Source organism: Mus caroli, unplaced genomic scaffold (genome assembly GCF_978045245.1).
Source record: "Mus caroli unplaced genomic scaffold, Mus_caroli_1 scaffold_18, whole genome shotgun sequence".
Classification (NCBI taxonomy): Eukaryota; Metazoa; Chordata; class Mammalia; order Rodentia; family Muridae; genus Mus; species Mus caroli.
The window spans coordinates 7,409,390-7,431,376 of record NW_028227273.1 but is presented as its reverse complement, the minus strand read 5'-3'; the positions used below and the strand labels follow the sequence as shown (position 1 = coordinate 7,431,376).

At 52.5% G+C, this 21,987-nt stretch overlaps 1 protein-coding gene across 3 annotated transcripts in view; it reads left to right on the top strand.

Annotated features, from left to right (window-relative positions):
- The window catches only part of Ttc7a (tetratricopeptide repeat domain 7A), a 102,014-nt gene that overhangs the window by 71,166 nt on the left and 8,861 nt on the right, over window positions 1-21,987 (top strand). For all 3 annotated transcript variants that reach the window (XM_021186046.3, XM_021186047.3, XM_085833194.1), the window contains 4 exons: window positions 7,929-8,045; window positions 10,552-10,646; window positions 12,154-12,288; window positions 18,726-18,928. In XM_021186046.3, coding sequence (XP_021041705.1) covers window positions 7,929-8,045; window positions 10,552-10,646; window positions 12,154-12,288; window positions 18,726-18,928 — 550 coding nt within the window. The remainder of the gene's footprint in view (window positions 1-7,928; window positions 8,046-10,551; window positions 10,647-12,153; window positions 12,289-18,725; window positions 18,929-21,987) is intronic.

The window sequence follows — 21,987 nt, the reverse complement described above, 5'->3', positions numbered from 1 at the left end:
ACATATTTCTGGAGGGGTAGTCCACCAAGCAGAAGGGATCGGAGTCCTGGGACTTGTGCTAACATTTCTGCCTTAAACCCAGTGTGTTTATTGGATTGTTCTTATTAAGGACTTGTAGCACATCAAAAGGATACTTAAAATACCAACACTTGAAGAGGGGGTTGGGATCAAAGGCATTAAACACTAACATAGTTTATCACTCTGCTGGGTTCATTAAACACACTTGGCTGCCACCGTGCGCGGGGACAGCAGCCAGGACTCTCTGGCCATGTGGCCGAGGAACTGCTAAGCCAGGCATAATCACTGGCACCCTCAGATCCTTCTCAAAGGTCAGCTCCTCCTTGGCTGAGCGGGGGTTGGCGTTCAGCATTTCTCCTCCTTGGCTCTACCGCGAGCACCTCCGTAGTGACTGTAGTGACTTAAGGACCGGGACAGAGCCCTGTGCTTGCATTAACTGCCCTGCCCGCAAGAGCCTGCCTCTTCAGTGGGAAGCCATTAGGGTTAGCAAGCTGGCTGGAAACCACAGATGCAGAGACTGAGGCTCTGTCTACCAGGCCAGAACCTCCCCTTGTCCTAACTGAGAGCTTCTCAGCCTTACCTGAAATGGCAAGGCCTTTTGTAGTGTGAGTGGTGTTCAAGTCTGAGAGGTTATTAGAGGGGGTTGTTAAGTGACCTGTGGTAGAAGGACGTTGGGAGGCTGGTGGGGTGGGGTCAGCTGACAGTCGGTACTGCACACAGATGGAATAGTTTGTTCAGGGCACCATGGACCAGATCTGTAGGCTGGGGCTCCTCACTGGGTGGAGCATGCGGGGCCTTTGAAGGCCGTGAGTTACTACACCAGGAAGCCGGGACTTTTGGGCTGTTGCTTTTTAAAGCTTCAAAGTCGGATTGAGTTAAATTTATTAAGAGGTGGAGAGATCATTATGAGCCCTCGAGATTAGGGAACATGGGTTACAGTAATCCTCCACACCGCAGGGGAAAATCATTAGCTTTAAGGTTAAGAACTGCTTAGAGATTAGCCTGAGGGACAGTCATAAAACTAGGGACGGCCCCTCCCCTCTCAGGGAGGCCATTCCTGTGAGAGTCCCTATAAAAGTCACACCCTCCAGGAGGTGCCTGAGTAACCGGCCCCTCCTCCTCCTGGCTTTCCCAGAGCAGTGGGATGTGGAGGATCTAGGGAGCCCCTACGCCACTTAGCATGGCCCTGGCATCCAAGATGAGGCTGGGCCTCCTTGCAGAAGCCTGGTGGTGATCACCGGCTGCACGGGCACCTAGGGGACTGGCTGGTGCTGTGGGTGTCCCCCGAGGGAGGACAGCTCCTCTCTGTGTCCGTGCACATCCTGTTACTCTGTCATGAAGCGGGGACCTCTGTTGCTGCTCTAGATTTTAACCCTGCTTTTCAGCTTCCTCCACCACCACCACCACCCTCATCTATCCCCCACCCCCGCCCCCGGCTACCCTCCTGATCCCTCTGGCACCCAAGTTCACTGGTCCCCAGAGACACCTCTGTTCTTGGAGCTTTCACATTTCAGACCTAAGCCTCTGGCCTGAAGACTGGATGCTGACCTTCCCCCCGCACCACCCCCCCCTTGTATTTTGGAGTCTGAAGGTCTCTCTGTGGCAGAGACTGCATCCTCTGCTCTGCTTGCTGCCCTAGTGGGGAGAGGGGTGGCAAATGGGTGTGAAGCTGGACACTTGTACACCCCAGGAGACACTCAGATTGGCAGGAAGGGACTCCTGGGGCAGAAGGAGGAGGAGGGAGGAAACCTGGAGGATTTGGGCATCTCACGGCCCTGGTCCTGCTTAATTGTACTGATTTGACTTTATTTGTGCTGTTTTTAATAGAGCAAGATCTCATGTAACCTAGGCTGGCCTCGAACCACTGATCCTCCTGTCTCTACCTCCTGAGTGCTTGGGGCATAGGTTTGCGTTACCACACCCACACTACCACACCCACCATAATTTAACTCTGATGTGAAGAAGTTAATGGCAAAGTGAGGTGACCTATCAAGTGAGGTTAAATACCTGATAAGGGGTAGCACGGGGACTAGAACTGGTAGCTGGGCACTGTGGCCTGCCTGGACCACTGGGGTATTGCATTCCTGCATTGACCTCGTTCTCCCAGCGGCCCCAGGAGTCATAGGAACTGTTGCCATTCGAGTTTTACAGATCAGGGTGTGGATGGGGCTCTTAGTTTGTGTCTTACCCCAGGCTGCATGGCTCCAACCAGGGATGCCATTGTCATCAGAGTCAGCTCAGCTCTCTGAGGCCAAACTGGGGAAGCCAGGGATTCCACTGGGCTCCGGCTCCGACCTGAGGAGTTAAACCTTATAGCAGTGCGGCCCTCACTCAGAGTACACCTTGCTTTTCCACTCAATTATATGTTTTCTATAAAAATAGAACTCTTCATTAAAAGGGCGCAGCAGGCCATCAGCTAGAATTACTAATTACTGTCCTTTAGAGAGATAATGTCCCCTTCTGTACACTCGCCACACCTGCCGCCACCCTTCCAGGAGCCAGAGAGAATAAGAAAAGCCTCCTGGGACCTCAAGAGCACAGTGGGGAGTAGTGGGGCCAGGAATAACGGCATGTTCTGGAAGCTTCCCTGAAGGCTTGCTTCCTTGAAATTTCTCTGGCCCCTGGGGACATCCAGAGGCTCTGAGGGATCCTTCCACCTCAACTATGTTCTTCTGTGGTTTGGCTCAGACTTGTCTGTGTAGTAAGGAAAGCCACTGGAAGATAAGGCCTAACCAGCCAAGGCAAGTCTGAGCCTTGCAGGAAGACGGGTCTGAGAATAGCAGAGAACAGTTTTGCAGCAACTGGGCAGCCATGTTGTTCCATGGCCATCTCTGCTTTGCAGCTGCGCAGGCACATTTGGACAGGCTGGGGCTCTGGAAAAGAATGAAGTACCCCACCTCTCACTGGACAGGAAGTGAGCCAGGGCCAGGGTGATCCCCTCATCTTGTTCCATGAGAGGCCAGACTTCTGTCTGCACTCTAGCTTCCTGCTGGACACTTGCAAAAGGGTCATCACAACCAAAGAGGGTGCTTCCTCACTTGTCATAGGGGCTACAGACGACTGGGCAGGCCAGCAAGCTCAGGCATTTTCCAGAACCTTCAGAGGCAACTGGCCTAGAAACATGTTCCTCTGGATCTGATAAAGTCTCAACTTCAAAGCAGAAAGCCTGCCTGCTGATGTTCAGGACAGCTGTGGCTTCCCTGGGGTTTCAGCTGCTGGTCATAGCTCATCAGGGTTTCAGCCTCATGGGGAGAGTATGTGAGTAGGTGACTTTCCTCCTGCTTTCCAGGCATGGAGCCTGTGACACGCTCAACAGAGGTGAGACTTTGATTCAAGTTTCTGTCTCTCAGGCCAATATTCATGGTGCCGTTTAAGGCCAATAATGATTACAGTTGGCCATCCCTCTCCTGGAATAGCTTTCGTCAGGGCCCAGTAGATTAAGTTTCAGTTATACTTTTTTTTTTTGCCTTTGACCCCAGAGATGAACCCCCAGTCAGAAAAAGCCAGACACCTGCACACCACCCCTAGAACACACATAGTACACCTAGACCACGTGGCTCCTCCACAGAGCCACTCATAAGAGGTAAGAACTTGCTTGTGAGCAGTTTGGAATGGAATTGACTAGTGTGTTGCCTATCAATATTGTGAGTCCCTCCCACAGTGCAGCTCTAAGGAGTCAAGTGACCAGACTCCCACGCTAAGCACGTATGCTAAGTACCAACCCAGGAACTGGGGAAGCAGGGCATTGCTGCTGAGGGGTGAGTGAGCGGGTGAAACTTATTGGCCAGGTGGGCATAAACTGCTGGACACAAAGATAAATGGTGAATTTCCCACCTATACACAGACTTCTTCCTGGAATATCTGATTAGAAATACTTCCTATGAACTTATCTCCATTATTAAACTTTTCAAACGAGAGGCGTGGCGTGTAATTAGGTGCTAGCTGAATGTACAGTCACCTAGGGGTTTCTTGAAGGAGGACCTCAGCCTTGGAATTGCTTCCTAAAGTTTTATAATTCACCTTAAAGACATTTTAGACTTATCTCTATGTGATATATGACGGGTCTGAAGATAGGAGAAAACCAGGCTTGCTCAATCTGCCTTTCCTGTTGTTCCCCCACCCCACCCCCGCCCCCGCCCCCGCCCCCGCCCCCAAATAGACAGGGTTCTGATGAGGCTGTAACCATCACTCCAGACAGTTACAATGGCACGCCAAGGGCTCTGTCTGAAGGGCTAGATAAGGAGCGCCTTAGTGAGATGTGGATCCAAGTGTTTAAAGACCTGAGTCTGTAGATCCCTGTCGCCACCGTTATGTCTAACACTAAGTTTGAGACAAGCCAACAGTGTGTACTTCCAGATATTATGAAGACTTACATTGGGAAGGGAATATACGGCCACATGGAAATACCGAAGAAGCCTGAGGGTGACACGGGGGAGGGGGGAGCGGCAGGGGGGAGAAGGTAGGAATGGGAGGTGGAGCCCAAACTGGAAGGCCTTGAGGATTGCACAGAGGCCTGCGCACTGATGGTGTGGACATTAGGCAGGTGGAGCTCTGTTGTATGACTCCTCCAGCAGTGCTCAACTTCCAGCCTCAGGAGCTAATTTCGAGCCTCGGTGTGGCTGTCCAGCAGCCGTGGATTAACTGGGTCCCTGAAGTGGGCCTGGAAAAGAAATAGGACAGAGGGGTGGGAGAGAAAGATGAAGCTGAGATAAAGTCTCTGATCGAGGCTCAACGTTTAATTTCCAGCTCTGTGTTTATATAGGGAGAGACCACAGACCCATTCTTTGTCTCAGCTGGATGGAGTTGCAGAGCAAGCTGTGCAGGCAGGTCCACTCCTCAAAGCTCTTGTAGGAGATTGCAAATGCGGCGAGGCCAGGGGGACTCCAGCTAGGTTGTAAAAACCATCCTGGGTTTGTTGAGCCTACTCAAGGCTGGGGAAAGGGCCTAACTCAGGACCCTCAGCCTGAGGCTCACAGCCAGGGGTGATTGTTGGGGCTCTTGCCCAACATAGCGTGGATGTGGTTGGATTGAGAAATTCCACTCCAGATCACTCAAGCTAGTGGAATGCCAGCCACTGGGAGGGAGGATACAGCCTGTGCGGATGGAGGCTCTTTACCCAACTCACCCTTTCTGTCCCAGGCACATGGTACCTCTGGCCAGTCTTCCACGAGCTCATCCTAGCTCTGATGTGGGGACTTAGGTGTGACTCAGTAGCAGCAACGGGGAGGGATGTATGGCCAAGAAGGCTATCTGTATAGAGTCCCAAAGGTTGAGGCCTGGGTTGCTCTGGGAACTCAGGTTGAAGCTCTCTAACACTTGGCTCTCAGTGCTGTTGCCTTCCTGCCCAGCCTGGGTTCCTTCACTCTCTCACACTTCTCCTCCTTCCACCTGGTCATCCGACAGCAGCTCCAGCAAGACGCTGCTCCTTCTCTTCCTCTGCATTCAGATCTGAAAACACAGCAGCGCGTGATTCTCTGGGCAAGCCGGCATTTATAGCACTCTAATTATTCCCTTAAAGCAGAAATTGTATCTTCCACTTTGTATTCCTGAAGGCAGAGACACCTCCTAACATTGGCATATTGGACTTTGTAGGGATCTAGGGAAGAAGAGGCAGGCAGCACCCTGCAGCTTCTCCCTCCTGGCTGAGCCCTGTTCTGCCAGTCTCTACCCTCGGGACCTGACAAAGCAGAAGATGGGTCACGGGCATGATGCTCAAGAAATGTGGCAGAAGGGCCGGGCAACGTGGGGTATAAAGTCCAGGTGGTACTGGGCGTGGTGGGGCATGCCTGGGACCCCAGAGGCTTGTGCAGGACTTCAAGCCTAGACTACGTCGAGAGTCCCAGGTGTGCCCGGAGACCGTAGCAAGAGCATGTCTCAAAAGCCAAACTCAACAAAAACCAAAAAGTTGGTAGAAGTGCTTCTGGGGCACGTGAGGCCCGGAGTCCAGACTCTAATACTACACAAAACAGGGTGTCGGCATAATATTCACAGCTCTCATCTTAAAGGGAATAAGAGACAGTTATTCCTGAAGCCATTTTAAGTGACCATGGTCCCAGAGCACAGATTTACATTAACCCACATTCCATGTTCCCACATGGAAGCAGTTTAAAAAAAAAAAAGATTTTATAGTTTTACAGAACAGAGAAAGTCATAAATCCAAGTCCATCATAGAGACAGGTTCCCTGTGATGGGGGAAGCTGTTTCGTTGGCCTAAGGTGCTGTCTGGTGACATTCGTAGCTTTCAGATTGATAGGAGCTAGTTGTCTGCTAGTCAATAGAGTCTTTAAAGGTCCTTTATTTACTGTCATGAGATGCTAAGTCCAACATAGATATGGGCAAGGAGTGGATGTTCTGGGGGGCCGGAGCTTATTCTAAGATCAGGTAATTGGCCTCCGGGCCTGCACCATTCCAGTCTCTCCACTGTACTGAGATTCTAATCAGCCAGTCCATCTCTGCTGACGGGCCTCCTTTCCAGGTGTGTCCTCTCAGAGCCAGATGCAGCCTCTTTGGAAGTTTTCGCTCATGAGGGCATTTACACACACTGTAATCACAGCACGTGGTGGGTGGAGGCGAAAGTGCCTAGAACTCAGGGGCATTCCCAGCCATAGAGTGAGTTCTAGGCGGTCCTCGGCTGTATGAGAGCCTATCAGAAATAAGTAAGTCCAGACTGATGGGCAGATGGAGAGGGGAGGCCACGGTAGGGAGAGGGCAGATGCTAACGCAGCAACACAAAAGGTATTTTTGAGGAAGAGTGGGGAAAAAATGTGTGCCCAGAACCCAGACTCTCTTCTGAGTATCACAGTAGGGTGAATTCCACCGTCTTCGTTATTGTCTACCAAGTCGTAGTCTAAAAAGAGCTGTAAAAGGCCAAGGGGGCGAACATGGAGGCCCAGGCCTCAGCCCAGAGAAAAATAAGGCTGTGCCTCTTGAGGTGAGACTGCAGCCTGGGCACTTCAGGTGGGGCTCACAGCCCACTTCAGCCTCCCTGGAGCAGGCCTGTGTGGCCACATGAGCCATGCTTGTTGTCAAGTTTATGGCCCGATGGTCCCTCTGATTCTCTCGCAGTGGTAAGATGGATCAGAGAGTCTCAGTGCTCGCTGAGCACTCTGAGAACTAGGCCCCAGCCTTGTATGGATCACAGAGGCTCAGTCATTCAGCCAAGGTAGACAACTAGGTAGCTGCTGTATAAAATATATTGCCAGTGTGTTGATCTCAAAACACTGGTACGCAGTGATACTTCCATGTCGCCTGGCCCCCTCTTCCAGCACAGGTAGACTCCCTAACGAGAAAAGGCTAGCACTTGACCCTGCACGGCTTCCTGGCCCTCCCTAGGCCTTTAGTGAACGAGGTCTGCTTTAAACGCTTTGGCCTCCACCGATGTGTTCTGGGTATTGATTGAAAGCTGCCTTCTGACTGCAGGAACATGGCCCGGCCATACGTGCAAGATAAAAGCCCATACACATAAGACACAATAAGAGGCTACTTTCCAATTGTGGCTCTTGCTGAGGCTTGATACTAGGCCCCTTTGTGGGGCACAGAAGTATAAATCCCGGCCATGGGTTAGTAGATCTCGAGGTGTTACTTAGCTGAGCTTGCAAAGGTGCAGAATACACCAGGCAGAGCTGAGTCATGGTTGACTACTGGAAGAGGTGGGCAGGGAGATACTTGTATGATCAAGGTGGGTAGGTGAGTGAGGCAGACACTCGCAAACACTAAAAGGTGTCCCGTTGTTAGGCTCTGAAGGTGAGGAGAAACTGAGGCACGGAGAGAAAGCTAGCATCCGATGAGTGTGGTAGAGGCTGTGCTTCTGTGGGCTGGGGACGTGAGCAGGTGGTGTGGAATTCTCCCCAGCGTCACCCTTGGAGGAAAGCCTCGCCAGGGCCTGCTGACGGTAGCTCTCCTTTCCATAGCCTGATGTTCACCAAGGTGAAGCTGGAGCAGGTGCTGAAAGGCCCGGAGGAAGCCCTCGTGACTTGCAGACAAATGCTGCGGCTGTGGCAGACCCTCTACAACTTCTCTCAGCTGGGGTAAGTGGCTGCCATCGCCCCTTGGGTTGCGCAGGAGAGCGGGCAGAATAGGCAGGTGGTGGTTGTCTGGAAGGCCGCAGTACCCACAAACTGGGGTTGGTGGTTTGAAGGGAGATGTGGAACTCAGGATTCAGGCCTTCTTGTTCACAGCTGGGTTTGTATTCCCTGGCAGTCCCTCTAGAGCCCACACAAAGACCCGGTTAGAAGAGAGCATCTGAAAGAGGTCCAGCTTCTTGCTTCCGTCTGGTCCGGCACCAGCCACGTACATCTTCATTATCAGAGACTGACTCAGCCCTTATCTAATGTGCCAGTCACTTGCCTGTTATGTGACAGTACTGGGACTTGAACCCAAGCCTCCTGAGTCCCAGATCATGATGCACATATACAGGAGCTCTAGAAACCTAGAAGTCCTCCATACTCCTTAGAGCAGTGGTTCTCAACCTTCCTAATGCTGCGCCCCTTTAATTTAGCTCCACACACTGTGGTGACCTCCCCCAACCATAAAATTATTTTCATTGCTATTTCATAACTGTAATTTGCTACTGTTATGAATCGTAATATAAATATCTATTTTCCAGTGGTCTTAGGGGATCCCTGTGAAAGGGTCCTTCAACCCCCTCAAAGGGATCATGACCCACAAGTTGAGAACTGCTGCCTTCAAGAACCCTCTCTCCTAGTGAAATCAGAAGAGGCCCAGGAAAGTAGAAGTAGGATGGAGTGGAAAACCCTCAGCGTTAGCCTTCCCTTTGCAGGCCACTTGACCTGGGAGATCCCAGAGCAGGACAGGTAGAAACTTCTAGAAAGCTGTGCACGATGGATTTTTCACAGAGGAAGAAGAAACACTCGCTGGTGGTGGGCACGGGAAGGCCAAGGATCATCCTTGGCGTGTTTGCATTCAGATGTGCTTTGCTCTCCAGCCCTCTGGCTACAGCATCTGGAACACAGACTGGCTCAGTTTGCACAGGAGTTGCCCTGGAGCCTGCTGCTTCTCATCTGCCTGGCAGGGAGGCTGTGCATCCAAGTGGCTTTGACTCAGAGCCGCTGTAGAGCTGCCAGGTGTTCTCACAGGGGCAGGGACAATTGAGCTGGTGTCCCAAGTCACCACGCACACACACACACACACAGACACACACACACATGCGCATGCGCGCACGCACACGTTCCATTCTGTCCTGAGAGGCTGCTCGGGCCCATAATATAGAGCACCTCTTCAGGAAACTTCCATAACTCTCTCAACCCAACATTCCACAGGACTCAGCCAGGTTGCTACTTGGCCCACAAGCTGGATCCAGTCCCTCCTGGCTGCCTCAGGAGACAGGAAGGGTTTTTCTTTGAAACCTAGAGCTATAAACCAGAACCCAGTGCTTGTTAAAAAAAAAAAAAAAAATCTAATTTTGGGCAATCTTAAACTAAAACCGAAATCTACAGTCTGAGGGTCTGGTCTGCCCACCCCCCCTAGCCAGCCTGCGCCACCCCACCCAACACCTCTGGGTTCTGTTCAAACCACACTGATATCCTCATCACCCCCAGTCCCTCCTTCGTGAAGCTACCGGCCACCCAGAAGCCACTCGTCCCTGCCCATAATGACTTGCTTCCCTTGGCCTGCTCCCCCTCTGGTACAGAGATCTTCAAAGTAACATGCGGCGGCGGGCACAGCACGTTACCCTGAAGCCAGAGGCAGCACAGTCCCCCCAAGATGGGCTGTTTCAGTGTTTAGGAGAGGATCTCTCATGGGAAGAGAGGAAGAGAGAAAAAGTCTGTCAGGTGCCTGGATGGAAGTGAGCCTGAAGTAGTCTCCTGCTCGGGTGCCAGTCAGTAGCTTTGTGAGCTGATGTCAGGCTAACAAAACCAAATCAGGGCCAGTGTGAGTTAGGACAACAAAGATACCCTGGGCTGTGGGGTCATCTGTGGAGCCAGCATCTTGGCATATCTCCAAAGAGAAGACACCTTCTGGTTCTCTTGAGTTTTCTCAGGCCATGCCAGGTGCCACTGGCTTCCTTGGCAGTGGAAGGGACCAGCCGAGAGAGCAACAGCTGCTGCCTTTCTGAGCAAGGGTTTTCTTCCACCCCAGCACCTCCTACTCTGAGAAGAGAGAATGCTCTCCGTAGGTGGGAGACACAGGGACTTAGGGATAAGGGTGAGGAACAATAGGAGACCACCGGGTTTGTCATCTGTCAGGGCATCCCTTCTAATCCAAGCTCCTTTGGGGCCACCTGGCAGTCTGAGGATTCCATTGCAGAGGGTGCCAACTGAACCTTCATGCAGGCTATACACAGAAGCCATCCAACAGTGCCTGTGCCTGGAAGTAGAGGCCTCACCTTCAAGGAGGGCAGCAATACTATGGAGAGTTTCTGTGTCAGCCTGGGTGGTACATGCTGGTCTGTCTGTCCTTCCCTGCTATTCTAGCTTGGCTATCTCTCTTGAGCCTGGCTTTCTTCGCGCTCCCAGCGGGCTCTGGGGACACCCATCCTCTACATCATGGAACCCTGCCCTCTTTGCCTTTCAGGGGCCTGGAAAAGGATGGCAGCTTTGAAGGCCTCACAGTGAAGAAACAGAATGGTATCCACCTGACTCTGCCAGATGCCCATGATGCAGACTCTGGTAAGATCAGGGCTGGTCTTGGCTCTGGCTGGGGGGTGGCAGTTGGCCCACAGATGGGTGGTGGGCAACAGAAAGAAGGCCCCTCCCTCCTAAGCAAAATGAAGAGGGAGGAATTGGGGCAGGAAGTTGCTGTGGGCATGGTCTGCTGCCCCTTAGACCAAAGCCTGAGGCCAGAGTCTTGCCCAGTGTCTGGCTCAGGCATCAAACAGAAAAGAATGGGCTAAGCTCATTTCAGTTTAAAATTAGGTTGACTGAAAAGACTCATCTGGAAGCCCGGGGCTGGTGAAATTCAAATGAGTTCAAGAATTACAAACGTACATACACCTTGAAGGCTAAGACCTGCTTCAAGCAGAACACATTCGTCAAAGATACAAAGAAATTAGTCACAGAGTGGAGATAGAAGTGGAGTTGGACTTGGTAACACTGTTCTTTTATCCCCACATTTCCTGGGACTTGAGGCAAGCTGTACTCTGTTCTTTGAGGGATGGAGTGGGTTTCACCAGCCAATCCCAGCACTTGACTCCAGAGACACATACCAAGGGTGCTCAGCTGCCAAGGGAGCCACTGAGCCCAAGGAAGGGCACGGTTTCCCTTGCAACTAAAGAGACAGGAATTGTATCCAGTTATTAGGGCTTCACATGTTCTTGTCTCATAAACAAGTCATCTGCGGCTTGTCCCAAGGCCTCCTGAGTTTATCGGAGCCTTCGTTGCCTCTGAGAAAGAGTTCATGTTTCCCTTGCATGGGATTTTCTTTAAAGATCTATTTATTTCGATGTATGTGGGTACACTGTTGCTGTCACTGTCTTCAGACACACCAGAAGAGGGCATCAGACCCCATTACAGATGGTTGTGAGCCACCATGTGGTTGCTGGGAATTGAACTCAGGACCTCTGGAAGAGCTGTCAGTGCTCTTAACCACTGAGCCATCTCTCCAGCCCTGCGTGGGAATTTTAAAGGTCAACAGCCTTACATATCTGGAGAAGGGTCCATACCACCCACAATCACAGCAGGAGAGGTCCTCTGAAGGCCTAGGTTAGCACTGAGCTATTGCCCAATCATCTTTTGCGTCACAGCTTCAAACGAGTGGGGTCTTAACATACATGAAACAGTGTATACTATGGAAACAGAAAGTCAAAATCACAAAAGAAGGGGGGGAATCACCCCTCGATTTCCCATCTAAAGAGAGGTTCAGAATCCTTGCCGTGCACACCCATTTTCAGTAGTTTTTAATGTGGTTGCGTTCTGTGCGAGCTGTGCGTTCGCCTGCACCGTGTGAGCACCTGCACACCTATCAGTGCCTCATAAGTATGTGGCAACCGTGTCTTCAGAGCCTCGTGTGGCTTACACCTCCACTTATTTTTAATCAGCCCCTATTGTCAAACAGTTAGGTTAACTTTCTGTTTTCTGTAGTATAGGTGGAGTCCAGTGAACATCTTTGCTGGCCTTATGATTATTTTCCCTGGATGCTGGCTGGACACTGACGCCCCTGTGACCTCTTGTCCTGCAGGCTCTAGGCGGGCGTCGTCTATCGCAGCCTCAAGGCTGGAAGAGGCCATGTCGGAATTAACCCTAACAACCTCAGTCCTGAAGCAAGGCCCCATGCAGCTGTGGACCACACTGGAGCAGATCTGGCTCCAGGCCGGTGAGTGTCCTCTGACCCAGCAGGGGAGTCAGTCCCGATGATGCTGAAGCCACCGGACGCTTAGATCCCCGCTCTGTCCTTGAGGATGAAGGAGGTGGAGATTTCTGGGGAAGCTTGCACAAGCTTACACTCTTGAGTTCTATAGTCCTACTCACTATAGAACTGTTTTCCAACTCACTCTCTTTCCTCCCTGTCCCCCCCCCCCCCAGTCCTCTAAGACAAAGTTTCTCTGTCCTGGCTGTCCTGGAACTCACTCTGTAGACCTGCCTGGCCTCGAACTCAGAAATCCTCCTGCCTCTGCCTCCCAAGTGCTGGGATTAAAGGCGTGCGCCACCACTGCCCAGCCCTGACTCTCCCCTCTTTAATCTCACCCTAGCCTCAGAAGAGGTTTTCATTCAGCTAGACACTGGGGTCTCGTCCTGGTGCCCCAGGATCTTCAGAGTGGAGAGGCGTGTTTCAGAAGAACAAAACCTCCCTGTCTCTGAGGTTTCTGCTTGCATTATCTACCTGGCTGTGGGTTTCCTTCTTTGCCCAGTGGGGGGAAGTCTTGGTCAGGAGAGGATAAAATAGTCCTGAGGGCTAACGGCATGGAGACAGGTGTCCAGGTGCCGTACCTTTTGGTCAGCAGCCAGCACTGCTCCCGCAAGCGAACGGCGGCTAGAGGGATAGGTTTCCGGAAGCCCCGTGCCGCCTGACAACCGACTAGCCCCAGTCTGAGATGACTCATGTGGAAACAGTTGGTGCGGCACGTAGTGGCTTCTCCGCAGATAATCCACGACTTCTGGAGCTGACTTTGCGGTCATGGTGGGCCAGAGGCTGTGAGGCACCCACAAGCTGTGTGTTTGGTGCGGAGATGTCAACGAGCGACTTGCTGGAAAGTGTTTAGCAACTGACAGTAGGGTGGTGGATTCCAGGGAAAGAAAAATCAAGAATAACAGTCAAATCAAATGTCTTTGGCAGAGGAGAGGAAGGTGAAAGATCTGAACTCTACAGGCCGCCCTGCCTTGGTCCAAACTGCCAAGACCTGGGGCACTGTGTCTTCTGGGTTAGTCTCACTTTCAGCCCTGTTCTCACAGGGATGGACTATAATTCCCAAGGATGGGCTAGGGTAGAGGGCATTAGAGAGCAGACAATTTCCTGGATAGGTAGGTAGTCTTGGCAAGTCAGAATTCGAATGCTCACTCATGAGACCCCAAGGTTACCCCTGGCATGCTGCCACATATGAACACATTAGTGTGCACCCTATACCCACTTTTCTCATCCTGGACCCTGAACGTGGAGGGAAAAAAATGGATCAGGATTCACAGAAAACCTAGACATGACAGCATTGTAATGACGTAAACACTGCCCTGCTTACTGCGCCAGGGTTTCTCAGGCTGTGTGAGGAGCTGGGGAGAGCGGCACCGTAAGAAAGTGGACGGCGGGGATGGCGGGCATGGCAGGGACGGCGGGGACAGCGGGCATGGCAGGGACGGCAGGCATAAGCAGCCGCTTTTGCTCCCTCAGAGAGCTACAGAGCCACACGAACTTTCCGAGAGACACGACAGCCTGGGGCCAAAAGCTACACCCATGCTGGGGTCAGCCCCAGCTTCAAGGGCAGTGCCCGTGTGCCCATGAGCCCTGGGTCTCTTGTTTTACTGCTGTGTCTTGAATTTGTACTTGGCTGTGTGATTGCAGATCCAAAACTGCAGTGTCTCGTACAGGGGAGAAGACGCCTATTCCGACAGGGCAGAAACAACAACCCCTGGAGACTCTCTGCCCTCTCTAGGGCGTTGCTCTTGTCTGTGCGGTTTGCAGTGGCCCCTTGCAACATTCACACTCTGAGGCACAAGATAAACATGGTGGGGTGGGGAAAGCACCCTCCTTCTCTCTTCCTGTAAAGACTGGAGTCTTCACACATCACCTCGCTTGGCCTCGTGATTCGTGGTCAGGGCTTTGTTATGTGACTGCCCCTAACTGCAGTTGGGCTATGGCCTTCATGTCCCTGTGCCTTACCGACCATGAGATCTGTCCTTCTAGAAGAAGCAGGAAGTAGATATTTTCCATGGTCAAGGAGGGAGGAAGAGAATGTGTCCTGGGTCTCTTCTTGTGAGTATGTTAAGACCCGTTTGTGTCCTCTGTCCCCTGGATGCCATCTTCACCAGCATCTACTGAGGACTTGTTGGAGGAAAAGCTGCCAGGACCAGGCCACCAAACTGCCCCCACCTGACCCAGGCTAGGCATACAGTGGACTCCCACTGATGATGCTACTGATCCTGAAAGGCGCTGTGACTGTCCAGCAAAGAGGACCCTGCATAACCACTTCAGTTTGGTCAGGGATAAATTGCAGCCTCATCTGGTCAGTGAGTTCCACTGTGAGACAGCTCTGGCTGGGAAAGCCATGTCCCTCTCCCCAGACTTACTCTCGTTCCTCTCCCTCAAGGCTCCCAGCCGCAGGGAGAATTTCCACTGAGGCTGTCATTACAGATCTTGCTTCCTGGGCAGTAAGTCTGTGAGAATGGGAAGTCTGCCTCAGACACGTGGGTACTCCAGAATCTTAGGTGTGAAGAGGGGGGCCATTCCAGAAGAGCAACACACACACACACACACACACACACACACACACACACACCCACCGTCTTCATCTCACTCCTTGATATCATCTCTGTGTACCAGAGAGATGGCGTTGTGGACACCCGAGACTTCCCTGCCCTGCAGATTCAAGGACTCAAGGACTCCTGAGCACTCTCTGTGTCTGAGGCTGTCCTTGTCCCCGGTCCCCACTCAGTCACGCCACCTGAGTGAGTGCCTTTGGGGGCCTCATCCTGCAAGTGAAGGCCACTCGGGTTGACACTTAGAAGGCACCCTGCCTTTTAGGGCAGGGCTAGGCTGAGATCACAGGGGAGAAAGGGGCCACAAAAGCCACCTGCTCCTGTGACCTTCACCTCCCCTCAGCCATCTTTGATCTTCATTCTTCATGTCTTCATGGCAGGCTCCTCCCCTGCCTGCTCCTCCTGACATTAGTGCCTTAGAAGAGCTCTTCAGTTGCTCCAGGGGTTTTCTCTCCCCTTCCCTCTACAGTCTGAGTGGGGTCCTGGCCCTGACCGCCCCACCCCTGCCATGCTCTCTGGGACTCAGTGCTGGAATGTGTGTGTGTGTGGGGGGGCTCTTCTTTGGAGTCTCTCTGGGACTTCTGACCTTTCTCCAGCCAACTCACACATACCCTTTTCTTTCTCCCTTTATTCTGAGCACCCCTACCTCCTCAGGGCCTGCTTTGTGGGGAACTGCGAGGACCTCCCTTGAGATAGAAACCTGTCCTCACTGCGGGGGGTCAAGGCCAGCCAGGGGAGCTTCCTTTTAGATCAGTGGTTCTCAGCCTTCCTAAAGCTGTGACCCTTTGATACAGTTCTTCAAGTTGTAGTGACCCCCAGCCATAAAATTATTTCATTATTACTTCATAATTGTAATTGTGCTACTGTTGCGATTTGTAATGTAAGCATCTGATAGGCAGGGCATCTGATATAGAACCCTGTGGAAGGGATCAGTCAACGCTCAGAGGGGTTGTCACCCATACATTGTTTTCTCTCCTGTCCCCAGCCCTGCACAACTCCCTCCCTTTTCTGAGGTCTTAGCAGCAGGGCCTCAGCTGGGAAAGCCTGGAGCTCCTGGATGAGCCTTCTGCTTCTCAGCATCTGGCCAGCCTGAGGATAGCACCCTCACTATTGCACAAGAGTGTGGAAATGGGCCCTGGAGCGTTAACTCAGCCACCAGCCTGGGGCCTAGCTGCCCTGGTTTTGGCAGGAATGTCAGGGCACTGGAACCAGCTCTGGGTGTAGGGTTAGACCAGGATGTCTCCGAGAAGAATCAAAGGGACTCTGGCAAAACTCCAGGGACCAGGTGTTTTCCATTTCTACCCCGAGGAGAGGAGACACAGAGGGAAAGGAGCAGAGCAGAAAGAGAGCCTCGGAGCTGAGAGGAAGGAAACCAGAGACAGGATGAAGAGGAGATGGAGAGGCAGGCAGGAAGGACTGAAACAAGAGCAAAGAGAGGGAGGACCTGGGGGAGGACGGAAGAGAGGAGGTGTGCTAGCTGCCCTCAGATAAACCTGTGCTCATAGTGATCAGCACTAATCCAGCCCTAGCCAGGGGAGCACGTGGGTCCCGTGGGCCTTGCTGGGCCTGGCAGCCAGGCCTGGAATTAGAGGCTCCAGCAGTGGTGGGCACCATGCCACCAGGCTCCTGCCACAGTTGCAGCTGGCTGGCTGGCTGGCTGGCTGGCTAAGAGCACCATGTTTGGTAAAACAGCAGGCAATAGCTGAGGCACCTGCCCATGGTCACTGAGGCTCTGACACATGGTGCACTGAAGCCCCCAGAACCCGGGTGGCTGTTGTCACGTCTGAGGCCTTGCCAAGGAGGCTGGACCTGTGTGTAAGAGGCTGTTCACAGCATGGCCAGAGCCCTCAGGAGACCTGCCACTCTGACTCTAGGCTGTGTCACCTTGGCTTCCTGCCTAAGTGATAAAGAGACCCAGCAGAGAGCAGAGTAGCCCACTTCTCAAGGAGTGTTTCTTTCTGAATGGCTTCTCAACCAGGCTTTGGGCCTTAGAAAGCCCCAAGACCTCAGCCCCACGGTCCCTAGCACTCACTCTAATTGAAATCTGTTGCTGTGAACATACTGAGGAGTACCCAAGGCAGGGACCAGGGACGGTCTCCTGGGGAACTTGGAGGACAGGAAAGCAAGTTGTAAACAGCTTAATGAGCCATGACAGGGCCACGTGGGCCAGCCTGGCTTGGGCTGCTGAGTGAGAAAGACCTAGGCACCGAGAGTCTGACCTTGGATCCTCAGGGCTCCTGTCCAGGGAACCATCACCACCACAGGTGCTGGTACGTGTGTGGTGTGGGCATCCACCCTGCGCCAAGCACTGTCTCTCTAGCGTACCCCAGGGGTCCTGCCACAGGAGAGCCTGCTGCAGCCTGGCCTTTCTTCTCTCTGCCTGCTTAAATGTGGACTCCTCTAGGAAACCCTTCCTGACCACTATGACACTGACCCAGCCCACACTCAGAAATGGTGCCTGTGGTTTCCCTGCCCTGAACCTCTTGGGTGTTTTAGTGGCTTTAGTTTGCCGCTTCCCTCATCCACTCTCCTTATGGGTGGACGGGACACGTGGTCAATGTTGAGTGGTTATGTAGTATAACTGTGAATGTATGTGAATGCAGCCTGTTCAAAGGCCCCAGAGGCAGCTCAACAGGAGAGTGGATATGGACTCAGCCAAACCCCTAACCACTGGCCAGCTCTGCCCTGTGAGGCCCTGGCTCAAAGATGTCCTCTCCAGTGTTATTCTGTGTCTAAGGACGGGACCTGTCTCTTTAGCCATAGTTTGGTTCCTCTGGTTTTCTCAGATGATCCCAGCTTCTTATCACCGTTAGATGAAAGTGCTCCAAATGCTGTCTGTGATGTTGTGGGATGAGGCCAACTGATTGGATTACACAGTACATGTTAGGTAGCATTCCTGCTAAGAACTCCTGCCACTCTGTACTTCAGTCAAGACCTCCTGACAGGCAGAAGGGATGCCAGAATCAGCTCTGTCCACCTCTTTTTGGGAGTTTCCATTGGAAATGTCTGTTACCTTCCCCACCCCAGACGTGCTCTGAACTGGGGTAACCTCAGCGCTCAGCCTGTGCTAGGAAAAGCTCTTGGCAGAGTCACAAGCCAGACTCTGCTGGCCTCCCGCGCGTGTGCGCGCGCCACCCCATCTGCGTTACCACCCTTCTTCGACTTCCGCATGGGCACCAGCTCCGGGAGGGGGCAGCCGAGCTCCGGGGGCTGCTTGGGAAGAGAGGCAGAGTGGGCCAGTGAGCAGCATTTCTAAAAGTGTCAGTGGTGGGCGAGCGCCTGTGCGGTGTGGGGCTGAAATGCGCAGTTCTGTGGGCTGCCCTGAGATGGGAGAAACTGCACCTCCCATGAATCTGAAGCTCGGGAATAATCTGATGCTGCTGCTAGCCAAAAGGCGTGTGTGTGTGTGTGTGTGTGTGTGTGTGTGTGTGTGTGTGCTAGAGTGAAGCTATGGGGGAGGGGAGGCAAGTCCTCAGCTTTGCTGTTAAGAGGGAAGATCCTAATTACACATATGCCTCCCTCTAAGACTGCTTGTCAGAATTCATGTGACAAAACAGCTTGTGAGGCTGGGGTTTGCCCAAGTCGGCCTCCCTAAATACAGGCTTTGCCCATGGCACGGATACCTCTTGGTCTTTACTGTGGGCCTCCTCAGAGGCCCCGGCACTCTTGGCCTCTGTCCTTCACAGTGCATGGCTCCTCATGGGCTTCAGGCACACTCCGGTTTCATCCTGAGCATGCCAGGGCCCAGTAAGCCCCTGTTGACTTCCTGGCTCAGGGATGAGGGTCTGGGGCCGCTGCCTGTGACTCCCAGCTCCCCACTCACACTTTGCCCCTCTACTCTCACAGCTGAGCTGTTCATGGAGCAGAGACAACTCAAGGAAGCGGGTTTCTGCATCCAGGAGGCTGCTGGCCTCTTCCCCACCTCTCACTCGGTGCTCTACATGCGAGGCCGACTAGCTGAGGTGAAGGGCAGCTTCGAAGAGGCCAAGCAGCTGTACAAGGAGGCTCTCACCGTAAACCCGGACGGCGTGCGCATCATGCACAGCCTGGTAAGCCACCCTCCCCTCCCAAGACCTCCCTTCGCATCCCCCTCACCCTGCCAGGTGCCTGCTGCTGCTGCTGCTGCTGCTGCTGCTGATGATGATGATGCTTCCAGACATCTCTAGGAGGTGACTTCCTGCCTGCTCTGCTGTGAGAGACATCTGTATATGTCTTGTAGGTGTGAGCTGTTTCCCTCCCGTCAGAGTCTGCACTGATGGGGGAAGAATTCTGGAAGGGATGGGGGTTTTTGTGGCCTCCATGTTGCTGTGAAGTTCTGTATGTGGTCTGCTCTCAAGTCTCCCATGGCCACTCGTTAAAGCCTTGCCCTGGGAGCTAATCCAGACTCTCCGCAGTTCCAAAAAACACCTTGTATGAGGGTCCTCAGCCTCTCCTCAGTCACTGGGCTGCCTCTTTATTTCCAGGGGCACTCTCTTTCCTGGAAGGACTCAAGGGTCTCAGAGGTGAACCATGTCAGGTCTGGCATGAGTGTACATTGAGAATAGCCCCTGGGCCCAGTTCTGGGACATGGACACAGGATTTGCATACCAGGGACACAGTGACACGCCCGCACCCCTAGTGGGGAGGTTTGGTAGCTGAGAAACGCTCATCCTGACCTAGCTACCTTCTTCCTTGGGTGGTCATGGGTAGGTGAGCCTATCTCTGAACCTTGAGTGTGCTTATCCATCCAGTGAAGAGTCTATTGTTAGGGAAGCAGCCTTGTGTTCCCTACTCTGACAGAGTAAGACTCTACAGATGACCTTTCACCCCTGTTTTCCTTGCTGCTTCCAGAGAACAGAGATGAGGAGAGACAGAATAGTCACTGAAGTGCCATGTAGCAACCCACAGTCAGTGGGACCATGGAGAGGGCTTGGTTCAGACTGGATACCCCTTCGTGTTGAGAATGGCTGTTGCAGCAGCTCTAACATCTGGCCCTGGAGAACACAGGGTTGGAGCACAGGGTCCCATGTGGGCGGCAGTCTCCATTGCCAGATCTTATTCCTCTCTGACAGGAAGCCATAGGAGCTGGGTTTCAAGTTGGGTTTGAGGAGGTCAGGCACGCACTGAGAAATCCCTTGAGAGGATGGGAGCCCAGGGAGAAGCTGGACCGAAGCATCTTCATGTGCTTTGTAACCCACTGGTTCCTGAAATAGGAACCAAGCGAAGACTCCCTGCTCACTTCCCATTCCTGCTGCCAGATCTCTTCTTAGGTTGTATGAATTTTGAGCCCCAGCTAAGGAAAAAAAAATCATAGGCCACAATGTCACACAGCCCTATCTGTCCCTTGCCATGGTTCCCCCTGTCTTGGGGTCAGCCCAGCTAGTGTTTGGTGTTTTACAAGGCACCCCTTCTCCTTCCTCCTGCATTTCAGCGTTGGCTTTGCAGGTTAATGCCTCACTAGAGGTCACATCCAGAAGTCTGGATTATTGAGGAGGACTGGGCTGCCATTCCTCTTGGATCTGAGCCCGCGGCCTCAACCCCCAAACCCAACAGAATCCAGTAACAAGTCCAATTTTGAAGTAACAGCGTACCATTTTTCATTTATGCTTATTATTGTTTGTAGCTATTTTCTTGAAATTGAAGCAGTTTCCAACCATGGGTTTCCATGGTAACCGAATAGCCGTCCAGAGTAGCTCCCTGCAGATGTTACTGAAAATGGTCCCTTTTCTCTTCCTGGGGTGCCTCGCTGATTTAATGAAATTGGAGCAAGTTGGAGCCAGGGCTGCCCACTCTCAGTTACCAGCAACCAGAGGGGCAGCTGGCTTCTGAGTGGGCAGCCCGTCCCTTTTCCACAGGCTTTGTTCCTGCCAGCATCCCACACATGCATAAAGAATAGCAAATCACAAGCCTGGAGAAGATTTAGTAAGCATATTTCCCTAAAGACGTGTGAATGCTTTAGCATGTTGCTCTCAAGTGTTCCCCTCATCTAAATGTCTTCCTTGTGCCGCTGGCCTGTGACTCAGGACATCTGGGCTCTCTTCCTGGCTCTCGTTTTGGTTGACTTGGGTGACATAGGACAAGAGTTAACTTCCATTGTTCCCAGTGTCCCCTTTTATAAGTGGATAATAACTGTCCCTAGACTATAGTGTTTTTATATCAAATGAGATAATGCCCATGGAAGTCTACAGTGAAATAGGAAAGGAGACCAGCTAGCATACAGACCACTGTTCTCCGGGCCCCTTCACTGACGGGCACTGTAATCAATCATAGCACCCCCCCAGAGAAATGGACTTTGGTTATAAAGGCCTGTATAGCATCCCCACCCAGCCATCCCAGTCCTGGGGGAGTGGTACTAGATTCTAGGGGTGACAGAGGAAGCCAGCCTTGACCACCCACAAGTTATTAGAGAGAGCTTGGGCATTGTGTCATTGGATGGGCTAGGGGTTTTTTATTCCCTCGTGTCAAGGGGAATAATTATTTGGTCCCTTATGACTTCAAAGTGTGTTTTCAGGTTCAGGTGAACTGCAAGCGGTGAGAAAGAGACCATTTAGGGTACCTTTGTCACCATAGTGACAAAACATCCTGCAGCAGCAAGAAGCCTAAGCCCAAGCCCCACCTTCTGCCAGGTAGACTTCTGTGAGCCACATCGCATCAGTAAGGGGGTGAGGTGTGGGTTGGGGAGGCTTTGGCACAAACTGCCTTCTAGTTCCAGGGAAAGTTTATGGTCAGTGGGGAATTGAGGAAGCAGGGAGAAAGAGGAAGGACGAATCAGCAAGGTCAGAATTCCCTTTGGGAATGCTTCACTGGTTAGCTACCCAGGGAGCGGTGGCCTGGGGTTGAGTGTGCCTTTCAAGCCCAGCTGACCTGCACTTAGGTCCACTTTGCCTTGTTCACTGTGTAACCTAGGCCGAGGAACCTTTCAGAGGTTCAGAATTCCTGTCTGTGAAGTGGGGATGGCTATGCCAAGCATGAAAGGCTGCTGTTAGAGTGCAGTTGAGTAAGTGTGTGGCGTTACGGGCTCCGTGTTCAGTTGCTCCTGGTTTGTAGAGGGAGGCGGGAACCCTGAACCAAGCCCAGAGACTCTTTGCCTTAAATCTACTCACCAGGTCCCCCAGAGAAAAACAGCCAA